Source organism: Notolabrus celidotus, chromosome 5 (assembly GCF_009762535.1).
Source record: "Notolabrus celidotus isolate fNotCel1 chromosome 5, fNotCel1.pri, whole genome shotgun sequence".
NCBI classification, from domain to species: Eukaryota; Metazoa; Chordata; class Actinopteri; order Labriformes; family Labridae; genus Notolabrus; species Notolabrus celidotus.
The window spans coordinates 13,148,284-13,172,460 of NC_048276.1; the positions used below are offsets into that span (position 1 = coordinate 13,148,284).

Consider the following 24,177-nt stretch of genomic DNA (forward strand, 5'->3'; position numbering starts at 1 on the left):
ACATATTTAGCAGCCAGAGGAGCTCCTGACCCTTCTCCCAGCAGAACTGACAGTTTCTCTTCTGGGGTTAATGTTGTTAATAATCTTTGCATCTCTCTTTGCCGTACTATCTGCTCCCTAATTTCCTTCTATACCTAGAAGGAATTCTATGTGCTGGAACCGGCTGGAACCCAAACAAATCCCACTTTAGATGGGATTTGTTTGGGTTCCCCTGCTCTGTGAAGTCTATACAGAGTGAGGTTTATTTCTGCTAATATGTCTGGTCTAGACTTGGGCTTCTGCTCTTTAATTGTTGTTAACACTGCTGCTGAGTCACTGCATATGACTACCTGCCTCCTTTTCTGGTCCTCCATCCACCAAAGTGCCCATAGTACCTTTCAGCAGTTTTTAACAATTCACTCACTTTCTGTCTTTTAAAGTGTTTTACTCTTACTCGGATTTAAACGAGGCGCCAAAAAGTAAATGCTGGAGGGAATATATTCGATTGGTCTTGTGTTTCCACCCCTAACAACAGCCAATCATCCTTGCTTCTTCCGTAGAGCCCGCCATGATTGGTTAAATACCACAGACTCCCAACCAATAGTCACTGATTTCCTGTACCCTTTGACCTTTGACAGCCAATCAGATGTCGCTATTTCATTCCACCAGCCAATCAGGTAGTGAGGCGGGACAAACGCGTGTATTATATCCTGGTCGTGCTGCAGTTGATCACACATCGCTTGCGACTTTACTCCTGAAGTGTTTGACTTCGAAATCTGACTTTATAACTAACCATGTCTGGAAGAGGCAAGACCGGAGGAAAGGCCCGTGCCAAGGCAAAGACCCGCAGCTCCCGCGCCGGGCTGCAGTTCCCTGTGGGCCGTGTCCATCGTCTTCTCCGTAAGGGAAACTACGCTGAGAGAGTCGGCGCCGGAGCCCCAGTGTACCTGGCCGCCGTGCTGGAGTACCTCACCGCTGAGATCCTGGAGCTGGCTGGAAACGCTGCTAGAGACAACAAGAAGACCCGTATCATCCCTCGTCATCTGCAGCTGGCTGTGAGGAACGACGAGGAGTTGAACAAACTTCTCGGCGGTGTGACCATCGCCCAGGGCGGTGTCCTGCCCAACATCCAGGCCGTTCTGTTGCCCAAGAAGACCGGACAGGCAGCGGCTAGCACCGGCAAGGCGGGAAAGAAGGCCTCCTCTCAGTCCCAGGAGTACTAGCTTGTTTGCTAATAAACTAAAACCCCAAAGGCCCTTTTCAGGGCCACTCATTCCTCATTCAAAGAGAAACTTTTCCTGTTCATCCCCTCTTGGTTTTTCACACTGTTATTTAATAAACGCGCTTGTTTTGTAAACGTGGTCATCGATATTCCTTGTTGATCATGCTGTTTGAAGGAAACGGCACACAGTAGCTTATAGCTGTAGGAGCAAGTCACTGATAAATTACTGCAGGGGTTCCCAAACTGTTCTGCTCTCGACCCCCAAAATATTGGTGCCAAAGACTCGAGACCTCCACTGTCCCTCAAAGTGATTTTAATGTGGCTTCATTTAGCTGATCTGCAGAAAATTAGCCTACCTATATGAGCATGTGGCTGTGTTTGCCTTTTATGAATTAACCTACTGCCACTGATTCTTTTTGATAATTAACTGTTCCCTAACTCTAAACTTAGGAGTCATCTGGCAACAAATAAAGACAAAACTTTTTATATATTTAATTATTTTATATTTCAAGTTTAGCTACTATTTTAGTCGCTATTTTTCACTATAAATGGTAAAATGTACAATTTAAAAAAAAACAAAAAAAAACAAGCCTTTTTTTTCAGCATTTCTTGGTTCACCTTAAGTTAAAACATAATATCTAAGTAATAATAAAAACCAACAAAAAGAAAAAATACAAACCATAATTATAAATGAATAATCATAATTATAATGAATGAATAAACTAAAATAAATACAACATATTTTTGGACATTACAACGACAAACAATCTCCTTTTTTGGCAACACCCAAAAGGGTCTCGACCCACACTTTGGGAACCCCTGGATTACAGCATATCTATTTCATGGAGCCCATCTTAATAGCTCCACGAGGTATCCATGAACAAATTGGCCAGCTTTGCATCAATTGACCTACTTTCTATTAACCCAAAATAATGACAGACAGCTCGTAGCTTGATGGCGCCATGAAGGGGGGTTGGGGCATGTTAGGTTAATAAACACGCCCCCCACGGACCAGAACCTGCATGAGCATGCAGTAGGTCTGTTCCAAGGTCTTGGTAAGTGCTGCATTTGAGCAAGTCAGGGTGGTTTAGTACACATAAATTAGTTAGAGCAAGACAATCTGATAGTGTTGATATTGTTGAACGCATTGCGATTTAAACCGTGCCAAGCACCGATGCAGCCACCGCAGTAATGAATCAAAGAGTCCTGTGGGCTCCTCTAGCGTTTGTTTTTAGCTGGCAAACAATTTAAGAGTGCATGTTCAGGTGGTCTGAGTCTTTAACCTATTAATTTGGAGGAGATTACCAATCCTGACAATCGCTAACGCTAAACACTTCTGCCTCCAAAAGAAACCACTTTGAACATCTCAAAATGTCAATTTCACAAATAATCACAAAGATGGGAATTGCTCCTTTATGCTGGCATTAAAGTTCATAGGCATATCTACTTTGACACGTCATGAGCCCTTTGTTCCGAATGTCTGGTTGTAGTTGAAACACCTGTGTGTTGAGTCTAAGTGCCCTGGAAAAGTGTTTCTGCGGTTAAAAACACAGAAACGGTTATTGCTTGGAGCTCCAGGTGTTTCCTTTTCAAATGTAAGACACAAACAACTTCCGCGGCATCCGATCATGCACATACACGCACGTGATTCCGGTTCAACTTGCATTGCCACTATGACCTGTATGATCCCATTTGATCCTCAGTATACTCTTATAACTCATTACTCATTCTTTGCCATTTACAGCATTTATTTACATAAGTGTCGTGATGCAGCATGGCACAGAGGCCACCAAGCTGTGGCAGCAGTTGGATAAAGTTTCGATATACGATAGAAGTGTATACATATTTGCATTTATTACTGCACATTCCACCTTTTAATGTAGAAAGAGGGAAATATGCACTTTTCTTTTTATGATCACAGTTTTTTATTAGATTTCACATTTTTACATCATAACACAATAACTGACAGGACACATTGTCCACACAGGACAATCAACAATGACGACAAAGTAATCAGTCAGACAAAAACAAAGGAATAAAATTACAAATAGACAAGTGACTTATGTAAAATAATAACAATAACAGTAAAATTAAATAAAAATGATAACAGTACATAACTTAAAGAGAGGTACGCAGACTTGAACATAAAATGTGTTGTCTACTATTTACAGATTGTAGTATAAACATCAAAATACAGGGGGCTGTAAGTCTACAATACCAGACCAAAATTAGACCAGTTTGTTCCATTTAGATGGTTTGCAGGATTTTACATTTTTCAATTCAGGGTTCGTTGGGGTTGATCAACCTAAATTATTATATCAACAAAACAAAATTAAAAGGGTAGCTCTTAACTCAATTAAGGTCTATAGTCCGAAATCTGCACTTTTCTAGTTTAATTTCACGTATTTTGTGTAGTCTGAAAAAACAATTAACCATTTTTATACCACATAGAGACTGGATACAGGAAGGGTCTGGCACCTGCATTATGCCAAACAGACGCACAGTACAGAGATGCGTCTCCTACCATATTGGGAAGTTGCAATTGCCAGTAATAAAACAAAACAGTGCAAAAAAAACACATCAGAATATTATATGTCACCAAACTCAAGCTGGTCATGATGATAAAGTTGTACTACGCTGATTGTGCCACTAGGGGTCGATAGTGTCATGTCTAATTTTGATAAATATGTGATGCATCGACATCCATGTGTGTTTTCATTTAAGGAAAATTAAAGGCAGGTTATTGAACATATTGATGCCACAGACATCAACCTTCTCAATCTAACACCAAGAAATTTAGAACAACAACCACATACAAATAACAGAATTAAAGTATTCATTGGCAGCATGTGAGAGTAACAAAACGTCAAGAATTATCTAAAAGATCTATCAGTCCATAAGATATGTACTTTCAATGTAATCTGTGGTGCAGGTTACTTGTTTCTTAATAAATCCCAGACTTGGCTGAAACCACCTATAACCTTTTCACATGAGGAGAGCATGCAGATATTTTTGTCTGCTTTGACTGTTTTATTACTGGGAAAAGCAGCATGACGCACCAAGTTTGAACTGAGCCCAGGACAGGCTGAACCAATTACTTGGTCCTTGACAACGTGTCCAACACCAACAGCCAGGCTAAAAATTCCAGCCTGGGAGGAAAACCTGAGTGTCCTTTGGCTGTGATGACTATAATTTACTGATTTGCACTCTGTCAAAAGGCTTTAAAATAACCAGCATTTTTCCTCCCAGCTGTTTGGGACAGAGCAGAGCTAAGACAACACAGAGATGTTCACTTCTTCCTTGGTTTAACTTTGCCTGTGGCTGTATGTTTTTGTAATTTGCTGCATAGAGCAGGGATGTGAAGTCACAGAAATGGTGGTTTAAGTGGCAGTTTGATGTTTCAAAGTCTCACAAAGTGAAAAACAAACTTCAGCTATTAAATTTAAGCCAGTGTAACCATACTGGAGCTTTGATCTAATCCTGAAAACATTCTTTTTGTTCATTAGAGTTTTGTTAAATAATAAACTGAACAAGAAAGAGATCTTTAAATATGTCAGGAATTCTAAGAAGCACTGGAGTAGTTAATCTGAGACAAATCTTTAATCTCCCTCACAGAGGAAAGTAGGGTTGCAGAGTAGGTTGAGCTAAATGAAAAGGAAAAAGGAATGATCAGTGGGGAGAGAAAAAAGAGCCGGAAAGAGGGGTGGACCCGGCAGAAAGATGCATGTGGATGCACTGAATGTTTCACCCACGGCGGAGTGAAGGACTGACAGCATATTTCCATCCTGGAGGAGAGAGAAAGAGAGACAACAAGGGAGAGGTTTCTCAGGGAAAAAGTTTGGAGAGTGCCTCGTCTCTGATGTGTTTTATTCTTTGGAAGGATCCATCTAACAGAGAAGAAGATGATGGGAGCCAAATCTGGTAATGAGAGACAAATATATTTGTTTAGTGTGTGTGTGTTTGTGTGTGTGTGTGTGTGTGTGTGTGTGTGTGTGTGTGTGGGTTAGAGCTGGAGATACTGGGGCTATTGTTGCAGTTTAAACTCATGCTTTTCAGCCTGTAATTACCCAGTTATTTCTCACTCTCAATGCAATGTGTGTGAGATTTTATAAACTTTCATGATTAATATTGAAACCATTCATAATTGCTTTTGTGCTTACCACTTTTTATAACTTAGATGATTAAAGAGGGAACAGTTGGAGGTTTAAATTGTTTTTTTTTTTATAGACAGAGCGTTTATTTTTGCTCTTTAAATGGACACTTTTAGACAAATTAATATGCGCATGAGATCACTGTCTCTGAGTTATCTCTCATTGGATTACAGACAAACCCTCTAATGTGATGCATTTGGGGATATAGATAAGATACACTCAATGATCGTAACGATAAGAACCTGTTGCACATACATGCCTCACACTTCTTATGTAAGTTCTGAGAAACAGATGTAGAGGGAAAGCATATCTGTTAGGTGAGGGACTCCAGGATACCAGCAGAGCTCCTATGTCATTTTCATGCTATCTCTATTTTTGCTGGTTTTGTGATGTGAGCCTGCACTTTCTGAACTTTCTGACTTCTTTTATGTAGGCTGAAATGGGTACATGAATGTATAACAGGATATGTTTAGATTTTACTGACAATGTTGCAAAATCAGATATCATGTTATCCAAGTAGTCTGAGGTAGAGTGTACTGTCTAACCAAGCGTGCCGGATACGACCCTGGTGGTGAGGCTTTCAGCAGTGTGACTGCCCCCTGGTGGCTGGCTGCAGTATAGGTCAAAAAATCTGTTTCCCCCATTCATTTGAATGGGGGAGAAGTCAAACTTTAAAAAATAAATACATGTCGTGCGAATGTTTCTCACATCTGTATGCTGTGGTTATATGTAGTTAGTATCTGAGTGTTTTGTGTCCAAGGCCTCTTTTTTCTGAAAAGTTTCTTTTTCGTTAGTTATTAGAGTTTAAAAAACGGGGTTTTACTTCCGGGTTTCCTTTGATTCACAGCCGCCGTAGAACGAAACTTCAAAGGGCACACAGCGTCTTGTGACGTTACGCTGTAGGGCGGAGCTTATTACAAAGGCTTCACAGGCTCTGGCTGCACAATGGCTGCGCCCAGGAGAGGGATTTTTTGGCTTCAGAACTGTACAACGGGAAGAGGCGGAGCAACGCTGTCCATTTTTATTTACAGTCTATGTGTCTAACCCATTGGGGGCGAGCTATAGACCTAACAGACTCCTCGCCCTTGCTCTGCCTTTATAGACTCTTTGGTTTTTCTCTTCTCTTGTGCATGCTGGTGTTTGGGTGTGGTGGATGGTGAGCGCTTGCAAAGAAGGGTATGGTTCCAAGACTCCTGAGCTACATACCCGTAGAGCCTCTCATAGACATTGTGGGCCTTACTTGGTGAAACACTCATAAGGGGAGGTGCTCACTTGATAACTCTTGTGATGTACTGGCTCCCACTGCCCATCTGCCCCCCCCCCCCTATCTTCATGCTTGGGTATTGGGTAACATTAGTGGTAGGTTATGTAAGTTATCAGTAGAGTATAGATATTGGAATGAGGCATATAGTAGGAGGGAATTCTTCACTGAGCGCTCATCCTTTGCATTAGAGCACAAGTGTTGAAATGCTTAGTTTTCTAAAGCACTTTGTAATGGGAGTTTAGAAATATGCCCTATAAATAAATATTAGTAATATTATTATTATAAGACTTTGCTTCTGATGATTATTATTTATATAGATCTGTGAATGAGTCTTTGATCACTGCTACTTCAGGGTGATACTTTTTCTTGTCCTCATTTGAGTTTGTCAGGAATGCACGTCATGCTCTGTTTCATTTAAGTTACATTCAGGGTTAGAGCAAAGGTCAGGTTATGGTCCGTCACACTCAGCGGAAGAGGCAGAATTGGTGCACAGACTGAGAGGAAGTGCACACTGGGTTCAAAGCAATGCAGTCAATATTATCCTGTTCTACCTGACTGGACTTGTGCATTCCTTCACCTGTGTACTATAATGTCATGTCCAGACTTCCTGAACAGATCTGCAGACATCTGCTCAAAAAGTCAGGTTGGACAGAACAGAACAGAACAGTGTGTATTTACAAACAGATGGTCCAATATGAACTGAAAAGCAGACACATGATTTAAGACCAATATGAAAACTTCATTCAAACTGGCAACTCTTCAGTAGTGATGAACTCATGTCATCCTCCCACAGCACTCACAGTCTGTTTGAATGTGGAGTCTATTGTCAAGTCAGACTTACAACCAAGACCATTCAGATTGTAAATAAAGTCATAATAGGCTACTCACAATCAACATCAGATGGCAAACATACATTAATACTGAACATGAATCACCTTGCATGTTTTAGCTTTCAATAAACTGTCCAGACAAATGCTTGAACTCCAAAGCAAATGAAAGCCATTCTTTTCCTTAACCAGATGGTTTTAACTGATGGACACAATGCTGCATCTGTTTGTTAAAACCTTATTTGAAACACTTGTTTTCGCAGCTGTTTACAAATTCCTCATATTCAAACAAAAAGAACATTTACTCCAAAAATAATCTCATTCCTTAAAACCACCACAAAGTTACTTTTTGCTCTAAAATGTCCCAGACTTCAACTTCTCACATCTTTGTTTCAATGATTTTATATATTTTAAAATCTTCATATAATGCTACTGAAATGGGAAAAAAAAGATCTTGCATGATTTATATTGAGCAGAATGCAAATGCTTGACTTTATTAGACCTAATTCAGTAGAGCAAATGCAGAATTGGTTGAATTGTTGTTTTTATAAAACTAGATATTGGAGCAGACCATTATTGACATATTGATTCTTACAGTGAGTCTTAATTTAGGCATCTTTTTCTGCTTTGTGATCTTATTTGCTGCATTAAAAAGTAACTTATCAACCCCCAAATCACTGCTTGAAGGACATTCAGCAACTTTCACCCCTTCAGCTGCATCCTCCACATCATCCCTAACTCTGAACATCAAACCTCCTCTGCACATTCTGCTTTGAGTCCATCTGGTTTCTTTGCTGCCTCTGTTTGTTTGTTTATATTTTTCCTTAGTGACTCCTCTGCTTCTTCATTTCCTCCATCCTCTCTGGCCCACCGACCATGGGAAAAGCCCTGAGAGATCAATAGTGGAGTCTTTCTCCCACTCTCTCTCTTCTGTGTAGGGCCAAATGGTTCCTGTGGGATGCCTTAGAAGATGGCTCACACATGTTTGTTCGCTTCCTGTGGAGCGTAGTAACTCTCTGTCCCAACATTACTGATGTATCAAGCATAGTGGGCGCATTATAATCCATATTGCTGAGTCATATTATCAGATATAGTTGTGTAACTGTTTTCAAGAGTGGAAATACCCCTCTCATTTGTTTGTTACATCAGTGGTGCACAGCTCAGAAGTCAAGAGGACACAGGGTCTTTCCATCTCCATCTCCAACACTATGTTTTTATTCCCTGGATCAGGCTTTAAACACCTGCTTTACTAATACACAGTTACTGCAGCCCCCTCAGATCATGTGGTGAGGTCTTTGTGGTCTTTTAATGGATGGAAATCCTGTAGGAGGGAATTCATCTCAGGAAATACATCTCCAGCCCTCTCTAAATACAGGCACATTTAAAGAGAGTGAAAAAAAGAAAACACCTTAGAGTCAGAAGTAAGTGCAGATGCCGGGTCCCCCTCCACTGCCGCGTGTCAGGGATGTAACTCTGCACCGGGATGAGGGAGGAGAAGGGGTTGGGAGGAGGGAAATAGCAGAGGAGTTCACAGTGAGTGAATGAAAAAAGCTAAGAGTAAGACGTAAACAAGCATGTGGACACTGCGCTATGGATTACAGAAACTGAAGGAAAACTTATGGGTGGCTTTTATCTGAAGGAGTCTATAAGAGGAGCAAAATGGTAAGAGCGCTATTTAAAAACTCTTGAATGTATGTGACAGCACTGCTTTTGATTTGTTTTATGTCTATCTCATTTGGCCTTACCAAAATAAGAGCCTCCTGCATCTAATATATCAATTCAACGCAACATTTTTCCTCTATTTTATCCAGTCTGAGCTAAAATCATTTCTCTTTAAGAGAAGCGGTGCAAACTGTGCGGCTGGTGGTGTCTATTTTCAGAAGCTCATGGCAGCTCAGAAGGGCATAACTGCCCCCGTAATGACAGGTTACAGCGCAAGGCCCTGCATTTTCAAGCTTTAAAACCATTCTCCGGATTGGGTGTGTACTTTAAATCACTGAGGCTTGTGGGAGTAGGAGCACATGTGTGTAAAAGTGTGCATGTGTTTGTGTGTATGTGTGAGTCAGACAGCCAGAGACACACTTCCCTGCCCACTCTCCGGCTCTGTGTCTGGCTGCGTGGCTCAAAGAGGGCCAGTGTTGACAGGCAGTGGGCTGATGGCAGAGGCGTGAGGGGTCTAGTGTCAGAGCTGAACAGAGGGGACGGTCTGTTCTCTGTGTCACACACACACTGGACGGGATTGTCAGATATGTGTGGTTTCAGCCGTCTGTGGTGACATCAGACGCAGATAGAACGTCCTGTTGTTTCGGCCCGGTCTAATCTTGGAGCCCAGCAGCTGTGGATGGTTTTTGGAAAGTTTTTTAAGGAGAATTTGAAATGATTGGTGATGTCAGTATGGAGCAACAAAGAGCTGAATCATTTGTATTTGACGAAACAGTCATGTGTTGCCTGACTACATGAGAAATACAGGTCAAGAGGTCTTTGTGAAAGACTCAGTAAGTGACCTGAATCATAAACTAATGACTATTTACAGAAGCTATTTTCATCTCAGACATGATGCTCAGGATTTAAAACTGAAAAACTGTTATAATGTTCTACTGAGGGTTTCAAGTTGCAGGCTGTGAAATGTAGGATATCTCACAAATTATAACATAATTATAATTTCACAGCTTTGTAATGAAAAGGCCATGAAAAGTGAAAGTTCAGAGGAAAAACTGTCCAAGCAACTTATCTTATAGCCTGATATGGTAAGGGAAGAACTAATGGTGGCATTTACACTAGATAATATTGTCATTTGCAAGAAAATATCATAAAGCTAATAAAACTATTTTAATAGTTTTAAATTATCCAATAGGAAAGGCTTCATGTCAAACTCAGGTAACATTTGCTTGAAATTAGGTGTTCAGCTTACATGATGTTACCTAACTTATGTTATGCTAGCTATGAAGGGAAAATGCCAATGTTAACCACTGTCAAAAGTTAAATAACTAGATAATGTAATTTTGGCTAAATAATGTAATTTAAGCTATGGTTGAATGCTAACGCAATGTTTGTCAAACATAAACAAGTAGATTTTAAATGTTTTCTTACTTTGTGGGGGCAGCTAGTGTTAGCATTTACGCACTAGATAGGAAAGCTAATATAACTGTGATACAATGGGAAAGGCACACTAAACTTAAGTGAAGTTAATTTGGAATGTAATACTTAGCTTACATGCTATTAGCTAATGTTATGTTTGCTAGGAAGTGATAAAATGCTTAAGTTACCCATAAGTTTAATAAATGTTAGCTTAGTACAAAGCCAACAGAATGGTAGCTATACAATGCAATTTTAGTTACAAAGTGGTTGAATGCTAAAAAATAGAATAAATAAGCCAAACAGAGGCTAGTGTATTTTTAAAGATGCTTTCCTACTTTGAAATAACATCCTGTTTTAAATTTCAATGTGCAATGTTTGTTTTATTTTACTCATTAATTAATAAATGGTGAAATGCCAACAATACATTTGGTAAAATATCCAAGATTATTGCTAAGCTAACATTTGTGGTTAAACGCTAATGTTATCTGTTGCCAAATGGAAGCTGATGTTTGTAATATTAATAATAATAATACGTCCAAACTACTTATGCTAATAAGGTTTAATGTATTGACTTGCTGTTGAAAACAATTGGAGCCACATACAGAGACACTATGTTGATCAGTTCTGTAATCTTTCCTCGATTTGATGCTTCCTCATCTAATCTGATCTGATCTGATTGTAAGATCATTCAAGTAAAGATGTCTAGTTTTACTTCTGAAGACACTTTTTGCTCTGTAGTAGACAAAACAGACAGTAGACAATAAAAAAGTTGTCTGCCTTAGCTCTGCTCAGGAATGCTGATCTGATACCAAATTGTTAACAGGACAGCATTTGAGGCTACGACCTTTTAGCAGAAAAATATGGTGAGTCATCTGTGCTGCGTATGTGTCTGCATGTGATTGTTTGAGGTCTGTCTGGTCCTCGCGGGTTGTTCTTTCTCTCGTCTGATGAGCAGACAGCTGGATGTAATCTGCAGCATCTGTCTACTAACATGGAGCGTGTTTGTGTATGTGTGTACTTGTGTCAGTGCAGGCATGTGTGTTTATGTGTGTTAACTTTGTGCATGAGTCACAGTGAGTCATCAGGGTCTCAGGAGGCAGTGGATCTGACCCCTGGTGTACAGACACCTGCAGAGCTCATTTATTTCAGCTGAAAGCCCCATCTGTGCTCAGATAATAGCATTCTAATTGTGCTAATCTTTTTGTCAAAGGGTAAAATCAGTCATTTTTCTTAGATAAATGAATAAATCAGTGCCAGCTTTATGATGGATGGCATTGTGTGTCTGTTTCTGGTGAGACAATTACCCACTATAATGGTTTGGTCACATGGGCTCATAAGTGGGGCAGGCTGGTTTCTAAGGAAAGCTCTGTTCCCATTGTAGTACAACTGTAGTAGCAGTATTCCCAGTGCCCCCATTCATGCCCTGCTCCTCTCTCTCTCTCTGTATGTGTGTGTCTGCTGCAGGATCTACATGTGTCAGATAACTCTGACAGCCGAGCAGACATGGAGCGTGTAAGCAGAACAAAAGGGGAACAGGGGCGACAGACGCACCAGGTCTTACAGGTGAGTCATGTCTTACTTCAGGCTCAGAGACTATGATTTGGGAGGATAGATTATGGGGAACTGATGACACACTGAAAAAAACTGTGGCACACTGTTACTTAACTTAACCAGTTTTAGTAAAAATGTAAGATTGTTTAAAATTTTGGCAACAAATTGTTTCCAAATTCACCACAACGCATAAGTGAAAGGACATATCTGCACTTTTAAGGTGATACCCAATTTAAAGAACATTTTGTATAAATTGTATCTGTATATATTTTATATTAATATTGTAGCAACTTAAATAATGCTGTGGTATTATGTTGTAGCTAACACGGTCAGGATTAGCCTTTCCCAGCTTCGCAGCAGATTCATATAAATATTGCGTCTTCCACATATTCTATTAAATCATCAAGAAAATAAACACACATTGCAGAATGAAATCCATCTAGTAAATGTATTGGCCTTCTTTTTAATCGATCAATATTAATGATTTACTCTTTAGTTTGTCGCACATTTTCACTTTTAAATTTTGCACTGCTGAAATTGATGCCATCTTCAAAATTAATTGCAAGGTGTGTAACTTTGTGGTATCAGGATTATACAAAGATGTCTTTCCAATTGATTTTTTTTTTTACAGAGCACTCCTTTAGACCTGATTGAGACAGGCAAGTCTCTGAGGGTCCAGGCAGAGCGTCCTCACCTGGTTAGTTTGGGGAGTGGACGCTTGAGCACAGCTATAACCTTACTACCACTGCAGGAAGGTAAAGACCTGTGTGTGAAGCTGCATAATTTTAAGTGAATGTTTTTGTTTGATAGATGGGGGTTGGAAACTTTCAGTATGACAACATGACATAAACATCCTCATCATAGAGTTATCTATCTATATCTGCATGTCCTTGTTGAATGAACTCTTTCAAACTGTTGTTTATTTAAGCAGTCCTGTCGTTTGCTCTAGTACTAACATTTTAGCCCATTAGCCCAGACATATCTGTGCAGACAACACTCTATGTTATAGTTAGAACATACAGACGCTTCCATCAGCACATCATCCTAAATAACATAGTTGTTCTTTAATCAGAGAGCAGCTGAACTTGTCATTAGTGTTGAATTTACAAAAACTGATGACACATAACTTCATAACAATCATGTTGTTGCTCATACTTCACCACACTTGCAATTACACCCTTGTCTGTAATTTTATTTGTCTTGCATTGAGCCCAGACCCCTTACAGTAAAAGAGGGTGTGACATAAGCACCTCAGAAAAAGAGCTTCCTGGGTATTTTCTTTGCTATTTCTCTTCTGTGCTATCACATAAGAATAACTAGCGTATGGGTCTGTGCTAGGTTAAACCTCTTGCACTCAGGCAGCTGTATTAATATCACTGTTAATTCAATTACAACACATTAAATAGCAGTTACATTAATTCTCTCTGGCAAGAATCTTTTAATCTGCCAGGCCAAACACATCTTCAACACCTGTCCTTCTACATTCAATAAGGTCACATGCTAACTGCATTTGTAACTCCGCCCGTATGGCCTTGACCTCGGAGATGACATCTGTCACCTCTGGCTTCAAACAGCAACCTAAGAATACTTCACAAAGTATTCACAGGCACACATGGCTCTCTGGTAACTGACGCTGAGAAAATGTTTTCTCTGGTTGCAGGAAGGACCACGCTAGGCAGCGACGGGACAGATATTCCTCTGCAGGGCCCTGGCATTGCAGTTAAGCACTGCTACATAGAAAACCAAGCAGGCTGCATCACCCTGTACCCATGTGGAAACCAGTGCACTGTGGATGGGCTTCCCATCACCAAACAGTACCGCCTGACACAAGGTAGCTCTGACATAAGATTTTTCTACTGCTGCTATATGAGTGATGGGGTCAGGGTGTTTATTTGTCATGCCTTCAGTGGGTTGGAAATCATCCTGTCAGTACCCTGCGAAAAACCCTGAAAAACAACAACAAAAAACAGCATATGTTGTGTTTCAATGCTGACCAGGCAATCACTACCTGGTTATAGTGGGGGTCACTGTCTGACCAGCATCAAAACACAATGTTTGTAGCAGGGTAGTTCAGTCCATGAGTGACCCAGGCTGTATTTGAATCATGACTTTGATGGATTGGCATTACATTGTGTGCATTCATGGTTCCTAGAGGAAGATTCATAAGTACTTTGATCTTTTGGTGCCAGCAGCAGTTCAAAGAGTTTACCTTCCCCATATATCATCTCAACATCTACAAGATGGAATGTGGAAAATTTGAGACAAACACTCACAGTTTCCAGATGATAGATGTTTAAGGTATTGTATGATTGCCAGGCTTTCTTCTGGTGCCATGATGAGGCTGACATTTGTGGTTTCATTTAAAATGTGTCAAAGCCATTGGTGGAAGTGCCTTAAAATCTGCCCCCCTGATGAATTATTATCTTAAACAGTCATCAGCTGAAGGATACAACCCATCCAGAACGTTAGTTTTTGATTAAATTCCTATATTTGTCACAGTGATGACATACACTGATATGCTACTTGCTGATGTAAAGTCTCTGTGATGTACCATCATATACAAATCATAGCTTACATGCATGACCATGGTATATACATTAACTGGGTGTTGGCAAATTTTAAACACAATGGAGTTGGACCATACCACTGTCCAGCATCTCAAAAACAAATCAGTCTCATCTCCTTCCAGTAACATGCCAACATGTCATAAAAAAGGCACAACAGTCCCGCCCCCCCTCAGTCCCCTCTCTATGGGATTCAAGCCAGCAGCCACAGCAGAATGTCATTTGAAGCTGATCCACTCGTGTGTGTGGAGGCAGCAGCTGCTCAACAAGAATACTTCAGGCTTTACTTCATTCAAAGGACGGTGATGAAATACTGAATTAAACAACCTGGAAATGAAAGAAGGAGCTGCACCCCCATCAGATGGGACCATTTTGCTGTTGTTTGGATCTTTGATTTCACTTTGAAGGATGAAATAAGTTTTGACTTATCCGCGGAATATTAAGAAACGGAAAAAAAATTCAGCGTGTGACTTTGGAAATACTAAATGTTCTTGAGAATTAAGGAAAAGAAGAAGGAGTTGATTTCACGTGTTGGGTAATTACATGTGAGTTAAAATATATATCTCTTTTTTAAGTTTCTCATACTGGCTCTTGCTTTAAGTCTTCAGTCACCTTATTTACAAACTTACACCAACTTGTCAAACTGAAATGTGGTATCCAAGGCATGTTAGAATAGAAATAGAAATAGTTGTTTACTCTCACACCCTTAGATCATTTAACTCGTGCTGACACATGATGGACATCTTTCCGTCTACGTTGTCTCCTCTCCTGGCAGGGTGCATGCTGTGTTTTGGTCAGTCGGCTTTTTTCCGCTTCAACCATCCAGAGGAGGCCCTGCGGATGAAGAGCATGCTGCCTGGAGGAAACCAAGGACTGAACACCACAAGAACTCACCCAACTGGTAAAGTCCCTACTTTTATAATTACACATCTTATTTCAGATATACGATTCCTGCAATCCAGTTGCAGTGAAAACACACTTTAGGCCGAGTTCATACGAAGTGAAATGTGGGAGGTAATATAACTCATCTGGGATATAGAAACTGGCCTGTGACAACCCTGTGTGTGTGAAGGTTGCACAGTTTCCTCCTGCTATTCTTGGCTTAGTAGATGCTTTGGGATGACTGAAGTGTAGTCACAGTGGGAGCTCCATAAGTTTTGTTGAAATAAAACAGACGAATCATGAGACTCTGGCCACTGGGGAAGGAGGATGATGTAATGTGCTCAAACAAGTTGTCCACTCTGTCAACATTTTGGGGCATTAGCATTAACAGATGGTGACTTAAATACTTACTGAGATGATGTAAAAAACAATTTAAGTTTACAACAAAAGAAGTAATTTTGTATCCTTGCATCTGAAATTCTCAGCAATTTTTCCAGCTCTTGATTTTCATACCTCAAGTACAATTGGTTTTGGAGTGTAACTAAAATATTGGTTACCAGGATGCAAAAATAACTTGGACTAATTATCTTCGGCCTACATTGTGATCTAGTTCATTAAAATCTGTGTTCTGTTGCTCAAGGTGTGACCCCATTCTGACACAGGGTTCTCTTAATCTCTCTTTTCACTGTTGATGATGTTATATAATTCTCAGTGGTTGCTAGTTGTGATATTTAACATCCATTCTCCACTGACCTTATGTGTTCGGCTGTACAATAAGAGCCACCACACCCTGCCAGTGTGCGTATGGCCCACTCTTTCCTGACCAGCCCCTGATTTCATCAGCTCTGAATGAGCTACACGGCTGCAGCTTTTATATTTAGCAGCTCCAGATCCCTGCAGGATTATGACACAACTGAGGAGCACCGACGTCCCAACTGCTGGGGTTGGTTCATACACATGGGCTCTGAGACATTCATCACTATTTAAAGTGGGCCACAGAGACTCTGTGGGTTAATATGTGAAACAACACGTGGAGGCATGTGTGTTTTTCCTCACACAGGCCACCTGCTGTGTGCTACAGCCTGACCTGAGGTGAGGTGGATGTTAGTAGGACAAAGATGACAGATCCCTCCCACAGTGTTTGTTTATGTGTGTTTTTGCAACTGTCCTCTCAAGTGTCCTCTTCCGTTATGCTCATGCACAAATGTTTCTGTCTCCCTTCAGACTCCCACAATGCCCTAAATGGGATTTATCAGTCTCCTGCAAGCAATGGTGACTCCAAAATAAGCAACATAGCAAAGAACCTGCAGGACTCTTTGGTGCTGAAGACCCCCTCATCATTATCAGGATCTAAACTGCCTATTCGTCAGAACTCCCCTCCAAACATGCTCAATGGGAGAAACGGCTCCACGACAGAGGACTCAAGCAGCTTTCGTGGTCAGAACCTCGGTAACAAAACTCCTCCCATACCTTCCAGGTCTCCTCATACCAACCACGCTCCTGTGCCCCATCCTCGGAGCTCACTGTCTGTGGCTCCAAGCAGTGCTAGTGGTGCTTTGAGGTCCCAGGAGAGCCCAAAGCTTCTTAGGAATGTAAGAGCGGACGCCACCTCAAGTCCTGCATCAGCTAGCAGGGGGTCAGGGCAGAGCACAGAAAACTCTAAAAAGCCAGCCTCGGTCAAGTTGTCCCCTACAGCTCCACCCAGTCCTGGAGTGAGAGGTTCCTCCCTGCAGAAAAGATCCCCCAGTCCTATGAGAGATCTTTCTCATGCAGATGTCCCTCAAAGGATCAGGACTCCTGAGCCAAGTGGACCCACAAGCCTGAGAAATCTTCCTCCTCACAGCCCCTACACGTCCCGCAGAGGGACTCCAGGATCACCAGGCTCAGCAGCTTTTGTCCCTGACAGCCCCCAGGGCCTCCGCAAACTGACTGCTTCAAAAGCAGAATCCATGAGGGCCATGTATGCCCAGAGTCCATCAGCACTATCTGGGCTGGAGAAGGGTCATGGGGGAGCCACAATGTCAGGCCTGAGTTCTCTATCTGGTTCATCTCCTTTTTCTAGTCCTGGAAGCCAAAGAAAGACCTCCTGTATGGCAGGATCCTCCAGCAGGGACCAGAGTCATATAAAGCCCCGTACCCGGGAACGCAAAAACAGCATCTCTGAGATCAGTGACAATGAGGATGAGCTGCTTGAGTATCACCGCTGGCAGAGAGAGGAGAGGCTGCGGGAGCAGGAGATGGAGAAAATGGTAAGTGATGCACATGTGACAAATGGCTTATAGAAAAAAGGTGATTTTTACAGAACGGGGTCAAAACAAGTGTCCATGCTCATGGGATCTTCCCTGAGATAGCCAGGAAGAAACCACTTGTGGCTCTTTGTATATTAAACGTTGGAATTTGTATACATTGAATCCGCAGTAGTAGATTTTTGCCATATTAGGAGAAAAAAAACAAGCTGACAGGTTCATAGCTGCATCTAGTACAAGCTGTTAGCTTATTTTTAAACAGTTTAAACAACCAGCAGGCAACATTAGCACTTCTTTGTAGCTCCTATGTCCAATGCCTTTCTCAGCAGAGTTAGAGAAAAATATCTAAAACTAACTTTGCTAAATGTGTGATTATGTTACCAGCTGCTTAGTCATGGATGGCTAGCATAGCTTTGTTAACCCCCCTGTTATGTTCGTTTCTTTGGAACAGCAATAATGTTCCTGGGTCAATTTGACCCCGGGCATATTCAATTATCCAAAAGTGTTAGAACAAAAAATACACATTTTTTTAAATCTAAATTTTAACTCCATTACTAACCATTTAAATCAAGATTTAGTCCATTGGTGTTCTTTAATTCTCACAGATCATGGTTCAATGAGGATATCTCACTTGTTTTTCATTCAAATTAATGTTAAAACTTTTTTAATGTACATTGGAAAGCCCTAAATATAATTACAATAGTTTTACATGACATAGATTTTTGTTTATTTTATTTTACACTTTGAATTTTTTTTTTTTTTTATGAAGTGATGTTAAAAAAATTAACATGACACCTCTTCTGTCACATGCTGCCCAGATATTTATGCTGCATTTAGCTGGTTTGGAAGGCATATATTGCCTAAAATCGACTTTAAAAAGGGTTAATTTGATCCGCAACATAACAGGAGGGTTAAGAAAAAAAATACTCTCTTTTGAAACTGCTTATTAACAGATCTTATTGATAAGATACAAAAGTCACAGTGTAACACATTTTCAACTAGATTCTGTAACTTTTTTCCCCAGTTTTTATGCTAAGCTAACTTTATCTTCTCTGACCATTTATATCAGAGTATCATGAATTTTCATTGGATTCAAAAAATTACTTGGAATGCAGTTGTGGGCAGATTGTTATTTTACCTTGACACACATAGAGGGTACCTGTTTTCTTGTAACATTATGTAATTAATGTATTTATATATCAAACAAACTTTTAAAATACTGCACATTTTTTTTGCAATTTACGTTATTTATGCAGCTAGCAAGAGAACTAGTTGCGTTGATTCGTCCTCAATGTGACAAAACATCTTAGCTTTACCATACAGCATTAAAACTGTACAGAGCATTTAAGAGGACAGTGACATGAGAGATAATAACTTTCTTGATTTTGAAGGACATTAAATTAGTGAAGTGTAGGGGGTGCTGAGATTTTTGGCCCTGCAGACACCATGTCTGTATTCAGATATCTTGTCTAAATCTCCTGGCGCACAGCCACAAGCTCATCTCCCCAAAGCATTACTGGCATCGCCGGCCCCTGTGGCCTTGAGTAACGCAGGCTGAACATTCTTCCACATGTCTTAAGGTCCAGAGTGGAGGGTGCGGCTGGTCGCTGCTCAACACTATATTTATCAAAAGGAAGAGTGGCTTTTACTTTCTGAGCTGGTCCTGTTTGACTGAAGGCTCTGTCTTATCCAGACCCGCTGAGATCAGTGTAATACAGAGTCTGCATACTTGTTATCCATCTTCAGTCCACACCCACCAGCCCCCACCCTGGCCTGTTTCTAACAGCTGAACGGACCACAGGGCAGGGGGGGGCGATTCCCGGCCCTCCATGTCCACAGACTATTTCAGGAACCAAAAGGTTTCTTGTAACAAATAAGAGACTTACTGACAACATGTGTCAGAGTTTGACTGACAGGAGTTGATACAGTTTGTGTTGAGTCATCCAGCATGTGCAGACAGTGTGAGCAAACATATAAACAGATTATGAGCAAAAGAACAAACAATTTATTTGACCAAGGATGTGTGTTAGTAATTCATACGTGTGAATTTCCTCTATTAAGCTACATACAAGTCTGACAGCAAAAAGGATTACATTAATATTTTGAAATGTAAGTTCAATAATTAAGTGAAATGGCCCCTCTACTCTTTGTGTCATTTCTGTTGCACCTGTAGAGATTTTTACAACTACCTCATATGACCAAATGGCTGGATTGAGGTGAGCTATGTTTTGGGTCCTATGCTCTTCTTTTGTTTGTATATCAGCCTTGAAACAGCACTTTAACTTGATAAACTGTAGACCTATAGAAGAGACACAAAGAGAGGAAATCCCTTCAGTGAGTTGAATGCACTTCATTAGGCACACTGCTCTCTTGGCACAGTTGGCACAGTCTTTCATGTTTTTTTTTAATCTCATTTAATAAACCAAGCACACACCGTGGATAATGCTGAACTTTAAAAACACTGCTGCACTTTATCTCTCACTGAAAGTAAAGGGCAGAGCTTCTGTAGGGAGGAAGAGATATAATAGAAAAGTTAAATTTAGCATCTGTTCCACTGGAAAGAGGCCAAACTGCTGGCTTAACACGGAGTAAAAATATTTATATTCTTGATGGGGTTTGGTTTGCGAATATTTTTGTGGAGCCCCTTAAAGCATTTGTTTTTTGTTGCAATTAAAAAGCAACATTTTGGTTTTTTTATTAGGTAGAAGAATATAAGTTTAACCCTCCTGTTATGTTGCGTTATTTATGTTTTAATGGAGTTGAAATTAGATTTAAAAAAATGTCTATTGGTTTTTTTGGGGTTTCTGACACTTTTGGATAATTGATTATTCCCCAGGTCAAATTGACCCAGGAACATTATTGCTGTTCCAGAGAAACGAACATAACAGGAGGGTTAACAGTGTTTTGATCCTTTAATTTCAAGTTGAAGCAGAAGTAAAGTTCTTTGCATTCATTCTTTTTGAGGGTATAATGAGAAAGTTACCAAGTATGAGAACAGCACAAAATATGTCACATAAAACATAACTTAATATAAAATGCTAATCTGTTGCCTTTAGAGGTGCTGAAATTCAGTTTGTTTGCCTTCTGATGGAGCACGACCACAGACTGTATAGAGCAAGATTGACTTCCCCAAAACACACTGTTGGGGGGCGCTATTGGTCTCTCTGATAGCCGGCCCCGCTCCGATCTCTGTTTACTTTCCACAGCGTGTTATGTTAATCTACATCTGATACATGTTGCTGTTTATCATACAGACATGATTATGAAGAGTGGAGAGGATGAGATTAAATACACGGCCGATTTGTGGGGATCCCGGAAGTGCTGTAAATGCGGGAAATGCAAGCCGCCGAGCGGACCAATCACAGGACTTGCGGTCAGCGTCGATTCTACGGGTAGTTACATTTTGGAGGAGGTGCACGTCAGCTGGGATTGATTGCTAGAGTATAGAATTAGTAATTTCAGCAATTAAATAGTAACATAATTAATGCCTTATCAAAGACACTCAGCTTTCATGGTGTCAAGCAGTGATCATAATCTATCCACCTACATCTAACAGATTCAGCAGTTATCAAGGTTTTAAAGATAAGGTTTAAACAATAGTATATATATTTGTGCAGCATAAAGTGTTCTTACAAATATTTGGTGGATTAGGCTGAGTGAGAAAACAGTTCATTAATTTTGCTAGATGTGGTGACAATGGGTCAAAATAATAAAAAATGTATCAAAATTCAAGTCCACATAGACTTCTGTTGCACTGACAGTGAGAGTGGACAAAAAGTGGACACTGATATGAGAGTGGTTTCTATTAGTTAGCAAGACAGTGAATTAGAATGTTTTCAAGATGTTAATCCTCTGCTTGAATCATTAAAATATCTGTTTCTTCAAAGCATCATATTTTATCGTTACGCCCTTTTTTTACTGAGTCATAGAGTTTACTAGTCTGAAGTTTGGTTTAGTACAGTGAGATTTTTTGTTACCATTTATATATTATTTCCAGGCATGAAGTTGACACACAGCATTTAACCGTCTGTGGTACTCAATTTTACAGTTGAAGTCGATGACAGTCCGTACAGTTATTTTAACAGCCTGTGTAAATTAAATACCAGACAGAGGTTGGCGGGTGATTTTGGAAAGAATAGTTTTGCAGCACATCCTTTCAGATTTCTAATCATTGTCACACATTTTCATTGTTATTCTGTTAGATTAAAGCAGACAGTCCATTGTTTGGTTAAATTGGAAAAACACTCGGGTGACAAACTAGAACTTTGTGGCTTTAAATCAAAGAAAAACACAACACAATGCAGGAGAATTAAAGGAGCAACCATCCTTATTAAAAAGTTTTCATAAACAGCTCCTGCTCTGACAGGTTTTACTATGAGCCCCCTCCTGTGAGACAAACTACATCAGCTTCTCTCCTGCTATCAGGTTACACTCGTCCCGTGCCAGTGTCTGAGGGACAGCTGCCTAAATGGGACAATGTCAGCCAAGGACACGTGAAGCTAATCTGCAATATGATCTTTAATGTAGGACAGCATGCTTATGTCTCCTGTATGTCTCTTCTATAGGAGCGACAGAGGCTGGAGACCATCCTGAATCTGTGTGCAGAGTATAACCACGAGGACAGCGCTGCAGAGCTGGCTGAGGTTGTGAGGAGTGGGCTGCTGGGAGGAACCTGCTTAGACATGGCAGGGGGGTTGTCTCTTCAGGGATTAGACCGACCCCAGAGAGAGAACGATGAGGAAACACAGAGAGAGGAGTCCAGCAGCACAGAGAGCACACACCAAGAGGTAACAAATACACACATGCCGGCAAGTGTGGTAAAGAAGTAAGGGATTATTTTTCTTCAAGAAGGAACACCTGTTTAATATTTAAATCCTTCCCCAGTGTGAAGAGATATTTGCCGGTCAGGAGCAGGCCTACCTGGAAGAGGAGAGAAACAGGATTTTGGCCCGGGTCGATGACATAAAGCAGAGAGTCAGTGAACTGGAGCAGCAGTTACAAGAGACCAAACAGGAGGTGGGAGCTGTTTCAACTTAGAGTATTTATTTAGCTGGACAGTGCCCTGTGGTTTGCAGACCCTGACCCTGTATTTGTCTGTAGGTGGAGATGGAGCAGGCCCTGCTGCAGGCAGAGAGGCGGGCAGAGCAGGAGCAGGTGGAGGCTGAAAATGAAATCATCTCTCAGCTGCAGCTCAAACTGAGCCAGCTGGACAAGGCCACCCAGAAAGAGAAGGACAAGGTGGGCAGCCGGGACAAAACTGTATGTGATACTGTAAATGCAGTTTGCTCCTATTGCACGTAAATGTTTGATCTTTTCTTAAACATCTGTGTTTGGATATATGAAACTCACTCCCTCCTGAATGTGTTGTAGTCTTGATATACTGTTTTTGCAGAAAATTTCAACTGACCTGCACTGCTTATTTACTGTTTTATCTGTCTGTCCTAAAACACAAAGCACAAACTGTCTTCTCCTCCAAAAGCTTATTGGGTTCAAAAAGTGTATTAGACTTAAAGCTGGATGTGACAAACAATAAAATGTTGATTCAGACATGCACATAACTTGGAGTTTCCTCCATTTTTAACCTTACTAAATATTCAAAGCATTGTAACCTCTAACCCTTCTCATTACCTTGCCTCTGCTTTATCTTCTAACTCCTCAGCTGCCCTGGTCTGATAACTTTAAAGCTTGGCTGCATGGATTTTGAGTTGTCTGTGATTTTTTTGTTCTCCCTTCGTTGGTGTGTATTTGTGTGTGAATGCGGACAAATGTGTGTATCTGTGTGTGTGTGTGTGTGTGTGTGTGTATGTGTGTGTATGTGTGTGTGTGTGTGTGTGTGTGTGTGTGTGTGTGTGTGTGTGTGTGTGTGTGTGTGTGTGTGTGTGTGTGTCTATGTGTTTTTAGGGGAGGGCTAATGTGTCGGCTGAGCGGAAGGCCCTGGAAAAGCAGAGGAATGAGTACAATGAGCTGAAGAGGCAGTTTGATAAGTGCCCCTTGTCTCAAAGGGAACAGTTACAGGAGCAGCTCAGCAGGGTCAGTGTTCTCACACAGCCCACAGGCTGGCAACAGTGAGTTATAAAATATCAGATACCACCAGTGCTGTATGATCTGCACAGAAGGCTACAGATGTAACGCTGACTCTGTTTATAGGCATTCAGAGTTACTCATAATTCTGCAGACTGTGCATCTCTTCTTTTCCTGCTCTTGCTCTTCATATAATCTAAACTCATAAGGACTATCACATTTGTTAGTTCAACTGTATATTAAGCTACGCTTCTGCAAGCTTTGGCAGCTTTTTCAGACTGCTGCTTTTCCCCTGCAGTTCCTTATTTCTGGCTGCTCAAAGTAAAAATGCAACTGGTCAAAATTAACCTCATTAACAGCTTTGCCCTAAAAGTTTGCATGCCTTTTACAAT

The 24,177-nt window shown here is 40.7% G+C and overlaps 2 protein-coding genes across 6 annotated transcripts in view; both read left to right on the plus strand.

The window, feature by feature from the left end:
* Window positions 1-674: 674 nt before the first annotated feature.
* On the plus strand, window positions 675-1,336 carry LOC117813118 (histone H2AX). Its single transcript, XM_034684215.1, has one exon. The coding sequence runs from the start codon at window positions 774-776 to the stop codon at window positions 1,200-1,202; it is 429 nt and encodes a 142-aa protein (XP_034540106.1). The 5' UTR covers window positions 675-773; the 3' UTR covers window positions 1,203-1,336.
* An 852-nt stretch (window positions 1,337-2,188) lies between these two features.
* The window catches only part of phldb1a (pleckstrin homology-like domain, family B, member 1a), a 40,983-nt gene continuing 18,994 nt past the window's right edge, over window positions 2,189-24,177 (plus strand). The window contains exons 1-11 of one of the 5 annotated variants that reach the window (XM_034684373.1): window positions 2,189-2,256; window positions 5,082-5,122; window positions 11,986-12,084; window positions 12,704-12,827; window positions 13,733-13,903; window positions 15,412-15,537; window positions 16,743-17,767; window positions 22,330-22,551; window positions 22,649-22,780; window positions 22,865-23,023; window positions 23,666-23,794. In XM_034684373.1, the coding sequence (XP_034540264.1) occupies window positions 12,025-12,084; window positions 12,704-12,827; window positions 13,733-13,903; window positions 15,412-15,537; window positions 16,743-17,767; window positions 22,330-22,551; window positions 22,649-22,780; window positions 22,865-23,023; window positions 23,666-23,794 (2,148 nt within the window). In that variant the 5' untranslated portion in view covers window positions 2,189-2,256; window positions 5,082-5,122; window positions 11,986-12,024. Of the gene's footprint in view, window positions 2,257-3,934; window positions 5,123-8,977; window positions 9,106-11,985; window positions 12,085-12,703; window positions 12,828-13,732; window positions 13,904-15,411; window positions 15,538-16,742; window positions 17,768-22,329; window positions 22,552-22,648; window positions 22,781-22,864; window positions 23,024-23,665; window positions 23,795-24,177 lie in introns of those variants that run through there. The other 4 variants (XM_034684374.1, XM_034684375.1, XM_034684372.1 and 1 more) reach the window with 4 other exon arrangements.